The sequence below is a fragment of the Benincasa hispida genome, chromosome 2 (assembly GCF_027475165.1).
Source record: "Benincasa hispida cultivar pf3 chromosome 2, pf3_genome.v1.1, whole genome shotgun sequence".
In the NCBI taxonomy this organism is placed as follows: domain Eukaryota; kingdom Viridiplantae; phylum Streptophyta; class Magnoliopsida; order Cucurbitales; family Cucurbitaceae; genus Benincasa; species Benincasa hispida.
In genome coordinates, this window is record NC_143479.1 from 19,201,991 (window position 1) to 19,223,151 (window position 21,161).

General features: G+C 34.8%; 2 protein-coding genes across 4 annotated transcripts; both read left to right on the plus strand.

Annotated features, from left to right (window-relative positions):
• Positions 1 to 12,611: 12,611 nt before the first annotated feature.
• On the plus strand, positions 12,612 to 14,920 carry PRPL35 (Ribosomal protein L35). The gene is made up of 3 exons (XM_039022506.2): positions 12,612 to 13,077; positions 13,389 to 13,505; positions 14,703 to 14,920. Exons 1-3 carry the CDS (start codon positions 12,817 to 12,819, stop codon positions 14,778 to 14,780), a joined length of 456 nt encoding a protein of 151 aa, XP_038878434.2. The 5' UTR covers positions 12,612 to 12,816; the 3' UTR covers positions 14,781 to 14,920.
• A 1,876-nt stretch (positions 14,921 to 16,796) lies between these two features.
• On the plus strand, positions 16,797 to 20,870 carry LOC120071357 (uncharacterized). 3 transcript variants are annotated; one of them, XM_090310574.1, is made up of 7 exons: positions 17,100 to 17,380; positions 17,533 to 17,627; positions 17,748 to 18,035; positions 18,119 to 18,292; positions 18,375 to 18,481; positions 19,223 to 19,587; positions 20,089 to 20,870. In XM_090310574.1, the coding sequence occupies exons 2-7, from the start codon at positions 17,610 to 17,612 to the stop codon at positions 20,670 to 20,672; spliced, it is 1,536 nt and encodes a 511-aa protein (XP_090166700.1). In that variant the 5' UTR covers positions 17,100 to 17,380; positions 17,533 to 17,609; the 3' UTR covers positions 20,673 to 20,870. The 3 variants fall into 3 exon arrangements, with proteins under 3 accessions (XP_038879516.1, XP_090166700.1, XP_038879515.1); XM_039023588.2 differs by lacking the exon at positions 17,533 to 17,627 and having other exon boundaries at positions 16,797 to 17,380; positions 19,223 to 19,548; XM_039023587.2 differs by lacking the exon at positions 17,533 to 17,627.
• Positions 20,871 to 21,161: the final 291 nt, after the last annotated feature.

Below are 21,161 nucleotides of genomic sequence, written 5' to 3' on the forward strand. Positions count from 1 at the left end.
AGTCAGTAGATATCGATCTAATCTAAGATTCGAACACTGGATTGTCATTAAGAACCTCCTCAAGTATCTTCGAAGAAAAAGAGGCTATATGCTCGTGTATGATTCTAAGGATTTGATCCTTACAGGATATACAGATTCTAATTTCCAAGCTGATAAGGATTCTAGGAAATCCACATTAGGATCAGTGTTCACTCTTAATTGAGAGGTTGTAGTCTGGAAGAGCACCTAGCAAGGGTGCATTGCTGACTCCACTATGGAGCCTAAGTATGTAGCAGCTTGTGAAGCTTCTAAGGAAGCTGTACGACTAAGGAAGTTCTTGATTGATTTGAAAGTGGTTCCAAACATGTCAAAGCCCTTCACCCTTTATTCTGATAATAGTGGTATTGTGGATATTTCCCGAGAGCCTAGGAGTCACAAACGAGGGAAGAACATAGACAGAAGTATCATCTCATTCGAGAGATTGTGCATCAAGGAGACGAGATCATCATGTAGATAGCTTCGACGTACGATGTTGCTGATTCATTTACAAAGGCCTTCACGGGTAAGGTATTTGAGGATCACCTGCAGAGTATAGGTCTACAAGACATGTCACATCTAGTTTGGACAAGTGGGAGATTTTGTACTGGATGCGTATTATGCCTTAGTTTCTTGTTTTGTGTACTTTTATATTAGTATGATTTTTATGATGTCCATCCCACTAGTTTTAGGACAAGTGGGAGATTGTTAGGGTTGATATCCTAAATCTCGTGGGTCATGTAGTTTATAATTGTAAGATTCAAACGATTTATTTATTTAATAAAATCTAAGGAATTTATTTGATATTTAGTAGCATTGACCCACAAAACCAATAAACTAATATCCAAGGTCATCTTCTTTAACTTATCCTCGTTACACTACGAATACGACTCACTTTATAGATGTCACAATTGTTGTAAAGTGCTATAAATGATCTGGTCTTGATCATTCATATAGAGACATGTGAGCGGGGGTGTTCTATATAAAGGGATTTATATAATATCGGACCACGAAATGAATAGTCTTATTATATAACGTCGTTAATAATAGAGACTTACATTTCAACCAAGATGACCATAGATGACATGACTTGAATCCTGAGTGAGTTGTGAACTTCTACCACGAAGGCGATCCTTTGATTTGTATGGATGAAAGTGGTCAGATCATCGACTCAATAAGCCTACCGTTTTGGGGATTCGTCTGATTGGAGTGTTGGGAACACACCTACACAAGATGGAATGCACTCCTTCCCTAGTGTCGGGGTAAGTAGATAAATTGCTCTTTCAATGGTTGATTTTGGGGCTTGAACAATGTGGCATCACACCCTCTCTTAGCCCGAAAGGGGTTTGGTCATAGTTGGACTATGACTTATTGTTCATTAGAGGGATCAATGGTACTTAAGGAGTTAGATGTAACTACAGGGACAAAACGATAATTTTGGCTCACCTGTACTTATAAGCAATTTGTGGAAGGTCATTGCATTGTTGACTAGTTATATCCAATGGACATAGAAAGATCTGTAGTACAAAGAGTGCAGTTGTCGATCTTTAGTGGAATGACTAGAAATTAATGGATGTTGGATAATTTAATTAAAGAAGTTTAATTAATTATCCAAAGACCATTGAAGCTTCAATTTGTAGGTCCATAAGGTCTCCTCTGTAGTTCAACATGGATTATTGAGAATTAATTTTGAATTAATTTGAATTGTTTAAATTAATTGAGGGAATTAATTATATACGGTATAATTAATTAAATTAATTATATGTGATATAATTAATAGTATTTGATATATTATAATATAAAGTTTATTTTGAGCAGAATTAAATATTTGAATATGATTCAAATACTAATTGTATGAATGAGATTCATATAATTAAATATGAATTGGATTTATATTAAATACCATGCATTATTGAGAGAAATACAAACTATAGGTTATATTGTATTTGAAATAACATAAAAACTATAGGTTATGTGTTATATTCGATGTAACATATAGTTTAATATATAATATATGATAAGTTAGCTATCATATTATATATGTGTGTGTGTGTGTGTGTGTATATATATATATATATATATATATAATTTATTAAATTAAATTCTATATTTAATTTAAGGAGGGAGTTATAACTCCTTCCCCTAGTTTTTCTCTCGATCAGACGTAGAAGTAGGAAGTTGGTTGAAGATCTTTTACCTTCTTCCTTTTGCTGTGTGTTTTACACTGTGTATAGATTCTCTCCTAAAGAATACACAGAAAAAAAAATTCTCCTCTCTCTAGCTCTCCCTCATTCCAAAATCATACAAGAGCCCGTACACTCCTACTAATTCTCAACCCCTACGGAGAATACAAGAGGCTCTCTTGTGGTGGTGGCTATTTTGATTTTTCGTTCGTGAGCATTCGTGGAAAGGAGATCGTGAAGACTTTTGGCTTCAAGGGTAAGTGTAACCGATCCCTAAATTCTTCTTCTTGATTATTGCATGCTGTAAATTTTATTGAAACTACATAATTTTACTCTCTATAATTTTTGTTCTCTGTGAAATTAAGATTGGGACCGATCCCACTTCCACTATGGACCCCACAGTCCTTCATTGAGAATGTGCAAGAAACATTTAAATTGATTTTCATGTTTTTCTTCTACAAGCGTCGAAGGAACGGTGCAGTTGGACGCACGTTAGGCATTCCTTTTGTGTTGGAGGTACTAGCTGGAGAATGATTTGTAAAGTCAAGTGCTCTCTCTTCACCAGTTTGTTCAGATGTGTTAGTCATTAGAGATGGTTGCCCAAGTGTGTTTGAAGGTTTTGTTGATTGGAGATGGTCTTCTTCTCTTCGTTTGCTTCTTCTTTCATCATTTAGAGGTCTTCCCTTTGTAGTGTCACAACTTGACATCGCTCTTTGTCATTGTTGTGGGTGTGTCTAGGGGCCTCAGTGTTACTTGATAGGGTGCATGCGGCCAGTTCTTCAACTCGTTTGCACTCTGTCCCACTTGAATCTTCAAATTCCTAATTGATGACACTTGTCTTTTCAGTATTGCGTCATTTTGAACAATGTATTCCTTCAACAAAGCTTCAAGTGGAGGTGAAGAACTCAACGTATTGATACCTTTGTTGTGATACTATTGAAGTGGTTGTTGCTGTGTGTGTTGGAATCCAAGTGGATGACCTTGCTTATATTGCTACTGTATACCAGATTGATCTTGGTTTTTCTTCTGACCTCCCAAGAGAAGTTATGATGGTTTCTCCATCCAAGGTTATACGTGTTTGAGAATGGGTTATTTCTCGTAAAGCAAACGGCTTGGGGATTCTGTGGACAAGCATTGAAAGAAGGTGGCTCCCCGCAACCCACATAACCATTCATAGGTTTCCCCAATGCATCAATCTGATGAATTTTCTATGTTTTAACTACGTTGTTCATTGTCAAATTATATGGCATATTTTTCATGGTAGCCACTTGCATTGCTAGGTTAGGCAACGCATCAGTGTCGATCATTTTGGGCCTTTATCGCCTATCTTCTGGTCGTGAATCATCTCCCTATTCCATATTGTATTTGGCTATACAGTCCAGAATTTCCTTGGCTTTGTCATAAGATTTAATCAATACTTCCTACAGCGGTCGTATTTGCTGCAATTTGGGAAGGCTTATTCAGGCGAGTATAAAACATCTCCATTTGAACTGTGAGAGTTAGCCCATGATTTGGATTGTTCTTGACCAACCTTTTAAACCTTTCCCATGCCTCACTCAAAGTTTCAAAATCTCTCTATTCAAAGTTCATAATTTCCCTACTTTGCTTTGCATTGGTAGTTGGGGAGAAATACTTAGCATCATTACTTAGCATCATCCCTTAGATAATATGGGAACAAGGATAGTCTTATTGTGTCATTCTAGGAATCACAAATGAGTTACACGTTTCTAGAAAGCGTTTCAAGTGTGCATGAGGATTCTCTTTCTGAGACCCACCAAACTGCCCTACAGTTTGCAACATCTGTAACATCACAGATATCTTTTCAAATCTAGTTCCATCAAGAGTTGGATATATAATTCCATGCGAGAAATCATATAAGATAGATGATGTATATTCACGTATCGGTCATGTGCTATTAATCACCATAAGGATGGGAATGGTGCCAGTATTCACCAATTGTTGAGCCAAGTTCTGGTTGTTCTGATTATTAGCCATCTATCTTTGCCTTTGCCTTCATCTTCTATTATCTCCGTTTCTTTGACGAAAGGTTCTCTCAATCTCTGAGTTGAATATGGGCTTAAGAGTTCCACTTTCACTCATAAAACATTTACAAGCTCAAGCTCAGCTTGTAATACTCCGTCGATTGAAAGTCCTACTAAAGAAATTCAATATACCAAATCAAAGTTAGTTACGTTGCCTAAATCCCCGACAATAGTGCCAAAAACATGTTCAGTTGAATTCCACGACCAGGTTGGTATGTCGATTATGTTGTGAAGCTATGCAAATAGGATAAGATTCAATGATTCATGCACCAATTTAGCCCTAGCTGAGTACAAGTTTTCTTAAGAATGACCCAAGTATAAATCCAATGAAAGTTTCTTAGTAAGTCCAGGGTCGAATGCAAGGGATTTAGTAATAACTAATGTGAAATGGAAAAGTGAACTTTTTGCAGTGGATGCCTAAGTAAGAGTGGATGTGGTGTTTATAACTACACTAACTATGACATGTATGCAAGAAATAAGAGAACGGAGTACATGAATGCATTAACAAGATGGAGTATGTGTCAGAATGTTATGTGTTGATTCCTCAACTACAAAAAACAAGCCTTTGTTAAATCAGTGAATTAAAATAGGGTTGGAAAGAGCATCTATTAATCTGTGTACATGTGTGATGCATTCAAGTTCTTTTCTTACTTAGTTTATTTTCATCATCTCTCGATACTATTGCCACATATGCTTTATCTCTAAGATGCATGCTTACTAATAATCTTAACAAATGAACAACATGGCTAACTTATCTCTAAAACGCTACCCATTGCCCTTACTTAATGAGTTCCATAGTCACTTACTTTCTCAAACAGTTAATTATTTCTACTTAAATCGATTGATCAAATAGATTCAAGCAACAAGAGTTAAGTAAACATTAAGCAAGTTGGACTTTATACACATACAACTCATCAGATTAACATTAACTCATCATATTAACATTTAGCTCATCCTAACCCACAGTCTATTTAGTTGCTCATGGTCGGTGAAAGTAAGTAGAAAGATATGGAGATAGTTGAAATCATGATTTAATTAATAGATGATGAAGTTTTCTTTACAAAATCTCAATTTAATCAAGTTTAACAATGGAAGAAGATAAAATGAAAGGGATGAAGAGAAGTCAAGTCATGGGGTTCAATATCTTGATCCCTTTGGCTTGTTTTGATGCTGCTGCTTAGTAACTAAAGTGGGAATGTGCTGGAAGTCATCTCTCTCGAGCTCTATCTCTAGCAACACCTCCTTGATCAATGGTGGAAATGGCAGTTATCAACCTCTCTCTCTTGCAGATGGTTGAGGAACTATTTCTAAGTATGTACTTCCCTTCCATGTATGTGTGTGTAACATTGTAACCATCTAACCCTCCAACTTGGTCAGCAACTTCCCTTTTATAGGCAACTTTAGCTTGATAACTTGGCTATGAAAGCATTAAATTCCACACCCTGCTTCAGCCGCCTTTGCTCTGATTGGTTCAGATGCCACTTGTCACATCCACTATACTTGCAACTTGTGATTTGACAGTAAGTACATGAGCATAATGTATCTACTCTGCGTTGGATGATGTTCGACACATGTCATAACAACCTTTCTCTTGTCCCTAAATCGGGTAGGCGTGAACTTTGTCTTGCACCCTATGTCCCCAGCTATCTATCCAGTCTTACCCTGAAAATGGGAGTCTTATTGAGCCGGCGCTATTGAGCCAACCTTCAACTATGCAAATCTAAGGGCAATCCCAAATAAACAGGAGTTCATAGTTAGCTCAAGATTAAGATCGAGTTACCTAGGAACAAGTTAAATGAGTTATGAACCTCTAAAGGCTTGCCAAACAAAATATATCTTAGAGAACGATCCTTTACTTACAAAATGGATTCTTCTAAAAGCCTAATAGAGAATCTAGATGACTTCAAGAACATCACATTAGAATTCAAGAATCTTGGAAAGAAGTGGGTGATGAAAATTAAGTTTTTATCTTGTTGAATTCCTTATATAAAGATGTTAAAATTACCTTGAAATATGGTAGTGTCAACTAAAGTAATCATCTCAACAATCAAGACAAAAGAAATGGAACTTCAAGTATCAAAGAAAGAAAATCAAAATATTGAAGGACTATTTGTCAAAGGGAATTATAAGAAGAAACAAAACAAGCATCAAAATGAAGAGAAAGAGAAAGGAAAAATCAAAGTAAAGTATACATACAAAATAAAGATGGACATTGGAAGAAAGACTATTTCCCATTATAAATATTTATAAATCTAGGGAAAGTGGGAGAAATAATGGGTATCTAATTTAAATTTTTATATTATAAAAGAAAGGAGGAAATGGGCCCATGAAGTCGATTCTCCAAATATCAAATAATTCAACTTCAAGAATGAAGGTCGGTGGCAATTCATTTCGTGATATTGAGAGAGTATGCGATGGCATGTACTTTACAACAAAGTCTCTTGCATCTTACCACAAAGTATGTCGTTGACATCTAGGGAAAGTGGGAAAAATAATGGGTATCTCATTAAAATTTTTATATTACAAAAGAAAGGTGAAAGTGGACCTATGAAGTCGATTCTCCAAACATCAAATAATTCAATTTCAAGAATGAAGGTCAATGGCATTTTATTTCGTGATATTGAGAGAGTATGCAATGGCATACACTTTACCACAAAGTCTCTTGCATCTTTAAACAATGTGGGCCAATAGTACTCACATTGGAGAATTTTATCAAAAGTTCTTTGCCCACCAAAGTGTCCTCTGAATGGTAACTCATATCCACAATTGTGTTTCCTTGCGTCCAGGTTCCTGTAGCACGAAATATAAAATATGGAGGGAAGGAAACCCAATGTCAAATATTTCCATATCTTCTGCAGCCAATGTTATATCTTAAATGAGTATGCGATGGCATGCACTTTACCACAAAACCCCTTGACCACAAAGTCTATTGTTGTCATCTGTCGCACTTTACCATAAAGTCTCTTGCATCTTTAAACAATGTGGGCCAATTGTACTCATATTGGAGAATTTGAGCAAAAGTTCTTTGCCCATCGAAGTGTCCTGTAAATGGTGACTCACGAATTGAGAGAGTATGTGATGGCAAGCACTTCACCACAAAGTCTGCAAGCAGAATGCAAAAAATTAAGAAGAAGAAAAAAAACTAGCAAAAATAGTCAATACTGAAAGCTACTCTTTCTCTTATCAAGATGCTCTAACCATCACTGATCAAAGCATCAATCAAGAGGACCCACTAGTGACCCAAGATTGAGTAATAGAATCTGATTGTTCTTCCCATATGACCTCTACTAAGGATGGTTTACAACCTACAAAGAGTGGGATGGAGGGATGGTGTTCATGGGCAATTACAATGCTTGCAAAATTGTTGGGATTAGAACTGTTTCTCTACAATTTCAAAATGGGTTAGTGAAGTTGATAAGGAACATTAGACACGTACCAACTTTAAGAAGAAATCTCATATCCTTGGGTATGCTTGACTCAATAGGATGTGAGTATAAAGGATATGGAGGAACTTTTCAAATTATGAAAGATTCTAAGATAGTCTTAGTTGGAGAAAAAATAAATGGATTGTATGTAATAAAGAATGTTTAGATGTTGTCATTGTTTGTATAGCTTCAGTAAATTAATTATTAGAAGCTGACATTTGACACAAAAAACTATCACATATTAGTGCCAAAGGTCTAAAAGTTTTCTCAAGACAAGGAATTTTACCAGCAAACATAATAGGAAAGCGACGGCCTCATTTGTTAATCATTTTGTTTTTTGTTTTTGAAAATTAAGCTTATTTCTCCCTCATTTCTTACAATGATTTGCATCTTTAGAGTACAATGGTTGAATTTTTAGTCAAATTTCAAAACAACGAGTTTTTAAAAGTAACTTTTTTTAGATTTCAAAATTTGACTTGGTTTTTTAAACCATTGGTAAAAAATAAATAACAAATGAAGAAATTTGGAGGTAGAAGTAGTGTTTATAGGCTTAATTTTCAAAAAAAAAAAATAAAAAAAAAATCAAATGGTTACCAAACGGGGGATAAATTTTTATGAGTATTGTTATTGGCAAGGCAAAGAGGCAGAAATTTCAAAATTCTCAACATAGAGCATCTGAATTCTCCAATATGTACATTAAAATCTTTGGGGTTCAACATGATCAACCCTTAGTGCGTCGAGGTACTTTCTTTCTTTAACGGATGACTATTCAAGAAATAGTTAGGCTTACATTTTAAAAATTAAAGATCTGAGTGTTTAGTAAATTCAAAAAATGGAAGACTCTAGTTGAAAAACTGACCTCTAAGTTTGTTAAATGCTTATGAATGTATAATTGACTAGAATTTGTAATGATGAGTTTACCCAATTTTGCCAAAATGAAGAAATTTTCAGACATGAGACTGTAAGGCATACTCCTAGAAAAATAGTGCAGCCAAAAGACTTAATCGCACCACAATGGATAGAATAAGATGTCAGTTATCTTATTCTTTGCTACCAGGAAGATTTTGGGTTGAAGCAGTCTCCTATACAGTGTACATTCTTAACAGATGTTCTCATACCTCAATAAAACTACTTATTCCTTAAGAAAAATGGTCTAGTAAGCCTTTCAAGTTGGATCTTAAAGATATTAGTTGTGTGGAATATGTTCACCAAAGCTAAGGAAAGTTAAAGGCTAGAGTAGTGAGATGTATGTTTAACTTGTTGGAATCACTAAAGGTGTTAAAGACTATAGGTTGTGGCATCCAACTGAGAAAAAAATGTATAAATAACATAGATATTGTATTTAAAGAGTGAGAGATGTTCATGTCCTTGGTAGTTGATTCAGAAAAAAGGACTCAAAAGGATTTTACACAAATTGAGGTGAAGCAAACCACGACTCCTAGTTCATTCTCAATTGAATCCAAAAACTTCAACTTCTAGTTATCATGAGCTAGAAAGAAATGAGAAGATAATACAGGGTAGACAGATTTCAGAATTATTCTCTTGTAAGAGATAGACAAAGAAGACACATTACTCCTCCTTCTAGATATAGTGGAGTAGATTATGTTTCTTGTGTTCTCAATGCTAAAGAGTTCATAAATGATTTAGAACCTTAGAAATTTGAACAAGAAGTGACTAATGCTAATGCAATAGAATGAATTACAACAATGAATGAAGAAATGGATTCCTTAATAAAAAAATAATACTTTGGCATTACAACCACTTCCAAATGGGTATAAACCTACTAAGTCCAAGTGGATTTTTAAAATAAAAAAGGCACTCAAGGGATCCAAAAGCCAAGATTCAGAGCAAGATTGGTGGCTAAAAGCTTTACACAAAAAGAGGAATAGACGACACTGAAATTTTCTCTTCAATTATTTAGAAAACCTCCATCCAGATGGTACTCTCCATTGTTGTCCAAAATAATTTAGAATTGAATCAACTAGATGTAAAACAATATTCCTTCATAGTTTTCTAACTGAGACAATTTACATGAGACAACCTCAAGGGTATGTTGAGAAAGGAAAAGAAGATTTGTTTTATCTACTTAAAAGATTAACATGTGAATTAAAATAGTCACCACGTTGTTGGTATCAGAGATTTGATGAGTTTATGGAAAATATTAAGTTTGATCGAAGCTCATATGATAGCTGTGTCTATGTAAATTCTCGTTCATATAAAGGAAAGGCATATATATTTTTGTATATTGACGATATGTTACTTATAGGAGACTTTAAAGGGATATTTGCTCATGTTAAGTCTTTACTGAAAAAGTAACTTGAAATAAAAGATTTGGGAGAATCGAAGAAGACCTTTCGAATTGAAATCAATAGAGCAAGGAAGGCTTCAACCTTGACTATAATTCATAATTCTTATACTGACAAGATTTTGCATAAGTCTAAAATGGAAGAAGCTAAGCAAGTCAGTATCCCATTAGCCAAACACTTCAAATTATCTATAGACAATTCACCTAAAGAGGATGATACAAAAAATCAAGCTTTGGATAAAATCCTGTATTCCTAAGTAGTGAAAAGTTTAATGTACTTATTGATCTCCACAAGACTAGACTTATCCTATGCCTCGAGGTTATGAACAGATATATGTCTAATCTTAGCAAAAGGCATTGGGAGGCTATTAAATAGGTGCTCATGTATCTAATATACTCTAAAGAGACTAAATTGATCTATAAGTCTAATGACTCTTCGAACAATGACCTATATGGTTATGTTGACTCAGACTATGGGGGAGATTTAGATTGAAAAAAATCATTGCCTGAATATGTATTTCTTACCTGGGAACAATCCTCTAAGTTAAAAAAACCTATCTATAACCTATCGTAGCTCTTTCAACAACAGAGGGAGAGTTCAGTTCCCTCTCTAAAGCCATTAAATAGAGCTTATGATTAAGGACATTATTGAAGGATTTTGGTTACAATCAAAAGACAATACAGATTTTCTATGACAATCAAAATACTATCAATTTACCAAAGAAAGAGCAATTCTACAATCGAACTAAGTATATTGACATAACATCTCATTTCATTCGAGTTGAAAGAGAAAAAGGAGAAGTGGAGGTCATTTAGATTCATACCTTTCACAATGCATCTAATATGCTCACAAAGCTAATATCAAAACAGAAGGTACTACATTGCCTAAATCTCATAGGGTGTGTTTGGGACAAGAACTATTCTAAGACTATAATAACCACCTGATCTTGCTATAACAAATACTATTTTGTATTCTCCAATTAGCTACAATCAACACTATTTCATAACCCTCATTTACTAAAGTATTTACAATTTGCTACATTTTTTACTATTTTACATTCATCATTTTTTTTATTATTTGCTACAGTGTTTATTATTTTTTTCTCAAACTAAAATAGTTTACACTTCAAATATATACTATACACCCTAAACACAAACTATTATAACTGAACTATAATAACTAACTCTTTGCATCAAACGTCCCCATAAAATTCGTCCTACCTAAGAAAGGATAGGTAAGAGAAGATCAAGGAGATTCAAGCTCAATAGTTGATTCAAGGGTGGAGAATGAAGAGAATCAAATAATTAACATTATAGTTAAAGTCAACTCTTGGACTTCATCTCTCTCATCACACCTGCACTAAAAAGTCTTTTAGATGAATTGTTGAAGGGAAGTAAAAATATAAAAACAAAGTAATAAAAGTGAGTGTGAGGACTTATTTATTCTCGAAAGTTTTTCCCCATTCTTTCTCAGAATTAAAATTGAGTTTTCCCTTTCCACGATGAAGGTAGGCAATTAGCCGAACCACTTAAATGCGTGCGTCTTCTTTTCCTCTTTTTTTTTCTTTCTCAACTTGAAATTTGGTTCTACATCTTCTTCTTTGTTCCTAAGTTTCCTCTTTCTTTGAATATTTCTTCTGAACCTATTGTGAGCAATCTTGATTGATACGATTCCCTTGGTAAGATGCAAAGTTAGTGTCTTCTTCAACTGACTTGTGGCATTTCTCATAGCTAACAAGTGGCATAGGAGAGTACACCTCACATGATCCGTTTATAACATTACCACTTTTAAATTTTTGGTTAAAAAAACATTTTTTATCCCTAAATTTTCATGAAAATAACAATTTAGTCCCTGAACTTTAATTAGTAACAATTTAGTCCAATGTACTTTCAAATTTACAACAATTTAGTCTTGAAACGTTAATAAGTAACAACTCGTTCTCTATATTTTACAATCTGTAATGGTTTAATCCTCTTATGAAAAATGTTGTTAAGATTTAACGAAATGTATTACCCTTGTAGATTGATAAATTGATTGGGAATTAATATATTCCGTAAACTATAAAAATTAAGTGGTTATGTAATAAAAGTTGACACTTAATTTGATGAGGCTTCTCATTATATGGATTAAAATTTTCAAACTTCAAAGTATAGGGATTAAATTATTACTTATTAAAGTTTATTAACTAAATCATTACAATTTAAAGGTATCGGTTACCAACTAAATTTGGTGGGAGTGTCAGCTTATAGGAAGTCGAAGTACTTTTGAAGAGCTTATGTGCAATTGAACAAGGGTGGGCTAGTAACAACTCCCTCCTCCCCCAACTGAAATTGGGATCCTCATTTAGTATATTCTTTTTGTTGGTAATGCTATTAATTGCCTAATAATATACATTTTTAGTACATTCCTTAAGAGGTAAACATTTTTAGCTATTTCATTACGGTTGTAATTTTCTCTCCAGATTATTCTTTGATTGGTAAAGATGTTTTTCTAAATAGTATTCTCCTCTCATGTATCTTTAGAAGTCGTGGGAGTATTAGTTGTGGTGTTTGTTGGTTTCTTTGTCTCTGTCTAAGAAAAAAAACTAAAGTTTAGAGTTGAGAAGTGTTTTTTAACCCGTCATTTTCCATACAAAATGGCACAATTTATGGTTTTTTAAAAAAAAATAATAATAAATTTAGTAAATTATCTTTCTCCCTGAAAATGATTATTCTCAATTAAGAAATCGATAAATGAAATAAAAGCCCTTCACTTTATCCGAACAGCAGGCCGAGTCTGAGGCTCGTAGAGATTGGCAAGAAGAAGAAGAAGAAGAAAGTCGAGACGCTTCGAAACTTCAGGAACTATGGCATCTGCTTCAATGGCGGTGTCCTGTGGTCTTAGGTTTTCCCCACTGTACTCTCGCCCATCAGTTCGCGTCTCTCATAGTTCCGTCGGGCTCGCTTCATTCAACAAGGGGAATTCCTTGAAACTTAGTTCCTCCAACAACATTTCCGGCTTTGGAGTCACTTTCCTTCAGAAGCCATCTCACATTTCTCCCACTCCTCAAATTCATACTCCCTTCACTGTTTTCGCTGCTAAAGGCTACAAAATGAAAACCCACAAGGTCTCTCCACGACTCTCTCTTCTCTATATTTTTGTATGATTCAATTCTGGTTGGATTCTGATTAATTCGAAGTTAATTTCAGTCTTCTACATAGTTTGAACACGCTGAGATGTTTATTTTAATCGAATTTGTATTATGATTTGAGAATGGCTGGTTGAATTTTAAATACCCTTTAAAGTACCCAATTCTAAAAGCTTACTGCAGGAGCTAATATCATTATGAATTTTTAAACAATACGCGCCTGTCTTCTCTGTCTTGTACTGGGATTTTCCCCTTTTCTTTTGATTTTATTGCCTGGTGTTACTGTATAGGCTTCGGCCAAGCGATTCAGAGTAACGGGTCGGGGGAAAATAGTTCGGAGGAGAGCTGGAAAGCAGCATTTGCTGTACAAGAAGAACACAAAGAGGAGATTACGGCTTTCCAAAATGGTATGTCTTGTTTATTTATTTTTTGGTTCATGACAATGTATTTGTTATGCGGCATTTCTAAACTTGGGGCCTTGAGTTTTTCTGGGAGAGGGTTTATATAAATGGATGAAAACTTAGCCAATGTAGCCACTATTTTCAAATCTCAATGATTCCTCGACTAGTTATCTACCAATCTCCTTTTCTTGAATGCAAATTATCAATGCAGTTCTGTGAAGAATCTTTCCGAAGTTGGAATGTCCTGCATCTATTGATTCAGTTCTGATCATATTGTAAGCTAATGACATGCATTTCAACTCAATTAAGTTTGTTTCGGAAGTATGATCTGATTTGAAGTTATTCATCGGCTGTCATAGTTTGTTCAGACAATAATCCACAGAGCTATTTGTGATGGTGATCCTGAAGATTTTCACAAAGATCATTTAGGAAACAAGTTTTGTTTTGGTTTGATATTCTTAAGTGTCCAAGACCATATCCATGAACTATAATTGCAAGAAGATATATTTGGAAAGAGCTTCGACATACCTTTGGTTTTGAATCTTCAGAATTTAGTAGACAAGCTAGTGTTGATTGCTTTTTTATTGGTTGCGTCTGACTCAGAAATGGATGACCAAGGCAAGGGATAAAGGGTGATCTCTTTCAGTCGCAGTTTTGTGGACTTGCCCTGTGGGCATCTAGACCTTTTGCATTTATATGTAGCTTATGGTTAATGAACTCTTAGACCAACAAAATACTTCACCTAGGAATTCTTTTTATCGACAATATTCATGCATAAAATTTTGTGACACAAAGTGCCTTGACATATGGTTATCTGACCGGCCTATCACTAACTTCATTGTTGGAATGCTTTGAATCTGTTTGACGCTTTTGAATGACTAAGTTGAATTTGTATTTGTCATATTTATATTATTTACGACTTTAACTCTAGGATTTATAGAAGTGCGCTATATAAACTCTCTAACTCTACAAGTGTTTTTGTTCTGTAATTTTAATTATTTTCTCTAATAAAACTGTTCTCTCAGTCTCTCTAACCTGTTATTAGACTACATAAATCTGTGTGTCGATTTTTCATTGTTTTACGTTTTTCTGATTTATTTATTTGTTGATTCCATATCACTCATTAATTGGCTAATTCTCATGCTGTTGTATATCTAGTTATGTTACTGAGTGTTTTTTTTATTGGTTTCTGTCTTAACACAGCACCCAGTGAGCCGGAGTGACTATGATAATGTGATTGATGCTTTGCCGTACCTGAAGGTGAATAGGCAGGCCAAGTAAAGACAATTCTGCTTGTACTCACTTCATTTGTAACCAAATGATTTTCAATTTTCCAGAACTCATCAAAGGCCAAAGCTTGATTGCTTAAAAATATTATTTGTCCTATTTATTCCATCAGTTGATAATGCTACCTTCTTTCAGTTCCCTTCCTCTTTTTTTTTTTTTTGCTAATCTGTGACTCGCTGTAAGATGGAGCTTATTTCTTCTGTAAATTATGTGGATCTAGGAGGATTCTTTTGCTCTTACCGAAAATGTCTGACCTATTTGCTCAGTTTCATCTCATAAACGAAGTAATCATATTTACTTATAAATAGAACTGTTGCATCTATGAAGTAAAAATCTACCCTTGGTTATTGCTCCATGAATAAGTTCAATTTTGATAGAGATAAATACAGTGAATTTTCCCCTTTTTCTTTGTTTCTGAATACAAACAAATTCCTTGAACCTTCCCAATGTTCCACAAGATATTGCCTATCTTCCTCCCCTCTCAATGAATTTATAGCCAAACTTCTTTCTTAATTGCTAACATGTCCTTAATTCTCTAATTATTTCCTAATAGCATTCCTATCATTAAAATTATCACTCTTAAGAGGAGGATATCTGCAAGAGAATAAGGCAAGTCCTAACTGTAGTTGTTCAGATTTTATTTAACTTTGTTTATACGTGTTTATTCTGGACACATCAGATGAATCCATTTCAGATATGGTAAGGGATTTAATCCAGAAGTGTGAAGAAAATACCCTAAAAAAGTGTTTGGAAGAAAATGTAGGGAATTAAAGTATTGGAAGATGTGATTTGAAGCAATTATTTATAAAGATAGAGGTAGTTTATTAAAGAATGCTACTGAACTGATGTGGTTGAGCTATCTCAGTTGTCAATTATGGGATGGATAGGCAAGTTGGCCACGTGGCCACGTTTGACTGAAAGTTGAAGCTTCTGTTTTGGGTTAAACTTGTGAGGTATTATGAATCTATGTGGTTGAGTCAAGCCCCATCTTTTTTTTGCGTCCGTTTGAAGACATTCTTATTCAAGAATATGGTTTTTTTTTTTTAATTCAAATTTCTTTTTTATTAATAGAGTGGAGATCGAACCATCGACTATTTTCTTTTTGAAGTAAATAACTAATAAGTGAATCCAAACAACTACATAAGAACATCAGGAAACATAATTAATGTAAACCACTCAGAAAAAGGAACATAAAGTAATGAAGATTCCTGGTCCTTCAAAGGTTTCCACACAATATATGCGCTAGAGCATTTTCATTACAACAAACATGAGAAAAACAGTCTCCTAGCTCACTGGCCTATATAAAAATAGCATATATAAACTGACAGTCCTTTAAAGGTTTACATGCAAAATCAGCATATATAAAAATAGTGTTACCAATTCATAAAGTTTTACGACAAATATGAGTTAGGAGATTTGAATCTCCGACTCTAAGAACATATATATCTATATATATATATAAAAAAAAAAAAGATTAAAATATCATGTTTGGTTTTTATACTTTGAAATTTGTTCAATTTTAGTTCATGTACTACCAACAAATCTTAAATTTAGTCCCTCAAAATTAATTTTTACCAAGATTTTCATGTAAGGAAATACAATATGTGAATATATTTTTAAAATTTATAGTAAAATTGCTACTATATATTAAAAAAATTAAAAATCAATAATAAACTAACCGTAAAGACTAAATTTAAGATTTATTGAGAGTACATGGAATAAAATTAGATATTTGGAAGTAGACTAAAATTGAACAAAGAGGAGTTAAAATAATATTCTAAAAGTATAAGTTAATATTTAGCTATGTTAACAATGACAAAATCTGATTATAACTCAACTGCATAACGTTTCTACAATCAATTTACATATTAAAATGATTAATTTAAAACATTAAAAACCAAACTCACCCCTTTCTAAAAAAAATTCCGAAACCAAAAAAGTTGTTTTTTCTCTCTTTATTTATTTGTGTAGAGAGGGAATTTAAAACGGTTGGAGCATGGAAAATATATTATTCTATTAGTTATGTAATGGAACAGTCGTGTGAGCCGATTTCGTAAGAAAGGCAAAAACCATGGCCATACCTACCAACATCGTCAGCCACCGCCACGTAGTCTTCGAAAACCATCCACTGGCCGTCGCCGTCGCCGTCATTCTTTGTTTACGCAATCCACCACTTCCATTTTCATTCTCTTACGTGTCAATTCAATTTACAACTCTACCCCTCATCTCTCTTACAATCCCCCAACACTACTTCCGTAATTTCACCCTACTCTTTCTCTCGAACAAAAACCAAGTACGTGGGAGTTTCAATTCGGCACGTGTTGATTCAATCGGTCTCCTTCGCCGCCAAGCGCCGATGACAACTTCCGCTCTAAATTTAATCTCCTCCTTATTTAATTCTAGGGTTTGTAATCTCCGCCTTCTTCCATTTCTGTCGAAAGATCTTGTTTCGATTTCGTATATCAATGGTGCAGTTTCTAGATTCCTACATGACGTTGTATCCGGAGAAATTGCCGGTGAAGCGTGAGCGTGATGATTCTTTTCACCACGAGCACGCTCAATTGGACAAGCGGTTTAAGCCTGATTTTCACAAGGTCTTTCATCTGTTTGGCTTCTATCTAGTTTCCTTGAATGATACGGATTGAAAATGAAATTGAAAATTTTCGCCGGCCGTTGTATTCAAATTAGTACAGTTTTCCATTTGACCATTTTTAGGCTATAGTCAGATTATTCGTTTTATTTTTAGGATTTGTATAAGAACGGAATAGTTGCATTGTCTGATGAGGCCTTCAGCTTCCACTTCTATTGCAAAATTCTTAGTTGATGTTAGTCCGCTTTGATGTAAGTGTTGGAAATTTTTGTTTGAGTAAAGCGAGAACGAATTGTTTGTTTTGTTCTTTCTGAAGTAGAAGTTAATTAGTGGATTGTAATTGTAACTGAAGTTTGTTTGTGGATTAGCAGTCTGTTTCGGGACCTGACACATTATCTGCAACTTCTTCACACAATAATCCACTGGATGAGCCAAGTCCTCTTGGTTTGGTGCTAAGAAAGAGCCCGTCCCTGTTGGATCTAATTCAAATGAAACTTTCACAGGGGAGTGCGTCTACTACAGCTGCTGGACCTTCAAACACCGAAACTTTTAACTTCGTGGTTAAAGCAGAAAGCCAGGACGCTACCGTGCCGGGTACCAATGAGAAACTAAAGGCTTCAAACTTCCCAGCTTCACTTTTAAGGATTGGACGTTGGGAGGTCTTTATTAAATTATTAGATATTGGTGTCCAACTATTTTGGGTTTATAAAGCATTGTCAACTGATTTATTTTATGATGACAGTACAAATCAAGACATGAAGGTGATTTAGTGGCTAAGTGTTACTATGCTAAGCATAAGCTTGTATGGGAAATCCTTGAGGGTGGACTCAAAAGTAAAATAGAGATACAATGGTCTGATATTATGGCTTTAAATGCGAACTGTCCTGATGATGGACCTGCTATATTAAATGTTGTGGTATGTACATCAATTTATGGATTTTACCTACTACTTTGTGTTTGATGATTTACTTGAGTCTTGGTGTGCTTGGTTTGTGCAGCTGGCTAGACGGCCTCTTTTTTTCAGGGAGACCAACCCTCAACCAAGGAAGCACACGTTGTGGCAAGCAACAGCTGATTTTACTGATGGTGAGGCTAGCATACAGAGGTAAATCTTCATTTTCGCACTTTTTTTTCCTCAGCGTTGGGTTCCTAATTGTTGGGAAGCACTAGCACTCCACTTTTTATGAATTATAATCTTGATAAGAATGATTATTGGGTTTTGCTGGTCTAGAATTTATTATGCTAAATAATTTCTGTATTGAATAGTAGTCTGTCTTATTTATTTTTTTGAAGTTACATTCACAAGTCTCTTCACATGCCTATTTTAATTTGAATTACTTGCTCATCAGGCGTCAGGGTTGACTTGTATATAATCTTTTGGGATTTCCTTTTCGACTTTTTTCTCACCTTGTCAAGTATATTGATACTCAGATGTTCTTTGTACTTTCATGTTGTGCTAATATTTATAATATTTCTCCTATTGACTATGGGATTTTTTCCCATTACATCTTTGATATGGATATGTGCAATTTTATATTCGAAGACCGTTGCATTCTTAATTGTTTGGTCGTGTCTCACATATTTTTTTACCTTTTTTTTTTTTTTGGTCCGGATAAAAAGTTGCCCAATTATGGACTTGAGACTTCATCATTCTACGGATTGTTTTAAATGAGACTAGCCGGAAGCAAATGTCAAACATGTATGAGAAGGATATTATGTAATTGCTTGAGCATAGTTTCATCTTTACTAGGACAGTTATGTATGTTCATCCTCACATCTGCAAACCAATTTAGCTAGAACTGGTTAAGGGCATTATATTTATGTAAATTTGATCTGTGGTGTATAGGCAGCATTTTCTGCAATGTCCATATGGGCTTCTAAACAAGCATTTTGAAAAGCTCATCCAATGTGACTCACGCCTGAACTTCTTAAGCCGACAACCAGAGATTGTGTTGGGTTCTCCATATTTTGAACCAATAGCCTCTACGTTTACAACCTTGCAGCAAGCCAGCATCCATGGTTTGGAGCAAGCAGAGAATGACAATCAATCTCTACTTTCTACTTTCCAGGATGTAGTTTCATCATCTGCTGTGTCTTCATTGAAGATAGAAAAGGCTTCCCCTCAGATGGTGTTCGAACCTTTCACCGTGGAGGCACCTTCCCCCAGTTCAGGTACATTGAACTTGCAAGTTGGTCTGCGCGTGAAAAATGGTAATCTCCATTAGCTAAGCACCTTACATTTAATCTAGGGAAGGGGCAGAATATGATGGAACCATCGCAAATATATTCTCCTCAGCCCCTTCCCCCTCTTGTCCTGGCTACACTACACCTACATGATGATGAAATGAAGCCAGATACTATGATATTGATGTATGCCTAGTAGATCGGTGTCATAGCATGCTTTTTGTCTCTTAAATTTATCAGACTGACTAGTCAATTAAACTAGACTTGAATTTTCAAGAGTGTGTTTGTGACAATAGCATCCTACTGTCCTGGTTTCCAGTTTTAGCGAATTTTCTTTGTAGTACCCTCCACTTTTTCACTCTCAAAACTTCTTTCATCTTCATTCACTTTTTTCCCAGTTTCGAAAGTTAACCGATGTTTTTGAGGATGTGTTTTGGAAGATTATGTTTCCTTATATATCTGTTCTCTATAGCTTGCATGTCAACACTATCCTCTAACCAATATCACCCATTACCTTTTGTATGTTAGTAATGGACGCTCACGAGATTGAAGAGAATAGAAGTACTAAAGTTACCAGAAAGCCAAGAAACTGGGAGCAGATAAAGGTTCCGGGGATTCACCCATCCGTGTCGATGAGCGATCTTGTCAACCACATTGGACATCATATTACAGAACAAATGGCTTCTACAAAGACACCATTTGTTGATAATGGTTCGGAGGAATACCAATCTATGCTGGATGACATTGCACAATACTTGCTGAGTGACAATCAATTGTCAGCAGCTTCTGATGAGGTATCACTCATGTCTCGAGTTGATTCTCTCTGCTGCCTGTTGCAGAAAGAACCTGTTCAAAGTTCTCAAACCAACGGTGAAAACTGTGTTGAAGGAGCCAATTACAGAGATGATGTTGCGATGTTGAGGGATGGCAAGAATATTGAAGACCATATTAAGATTCATCCCGAAACAACGCAGGAAGTTTCTGGAAGCATACAAGCCTCAGCTATGTCAAGGAAAGATTCATATGGGGATTTGTTGTTGCATCTTCCTCGAATTGCATCACTTCCTAAGCTCTTATTTGACATTTCAGATGGTGATGAAGGTCAAGATTAATTAATTGCAAGCTAATTTTTATGGTCTATGAATAGAGTATGTAGGGGGTTCTGGAAATTGTAGCTCATGTAAGAACCCTTTACGTGTAAAAATTCTTTTATTAGGTCCACAGCTTACAGTTGACGACAGAACAAACATTGTACACAGCATGGGTTTGATTATACATTGAAGTTCGAATGATAGTTCTAGTTCCTTGTATTTGAATATGTTAGGTTTTCTCCCAATGTGTCCAAAAACTTTCTATATTACCTCTCTGTTCTACACTTGCTTAAAATTTTTCTGAAAGGGGCCTAATGTTTCAAAATTTGATAATCTAAAAATTGCAAAATTAAATAATCGATTTTAAAATCACTTCATATTTATTTGAAATGTCGACACATGGATTCATATTTAAAATGGTTTTAATTTCTCCAAAACTCACATTTAATTACTCAAAATCATTTAAACTTTTAATTCTTTTTCTGAGTGTATTTTAAAAATATCAAAAAA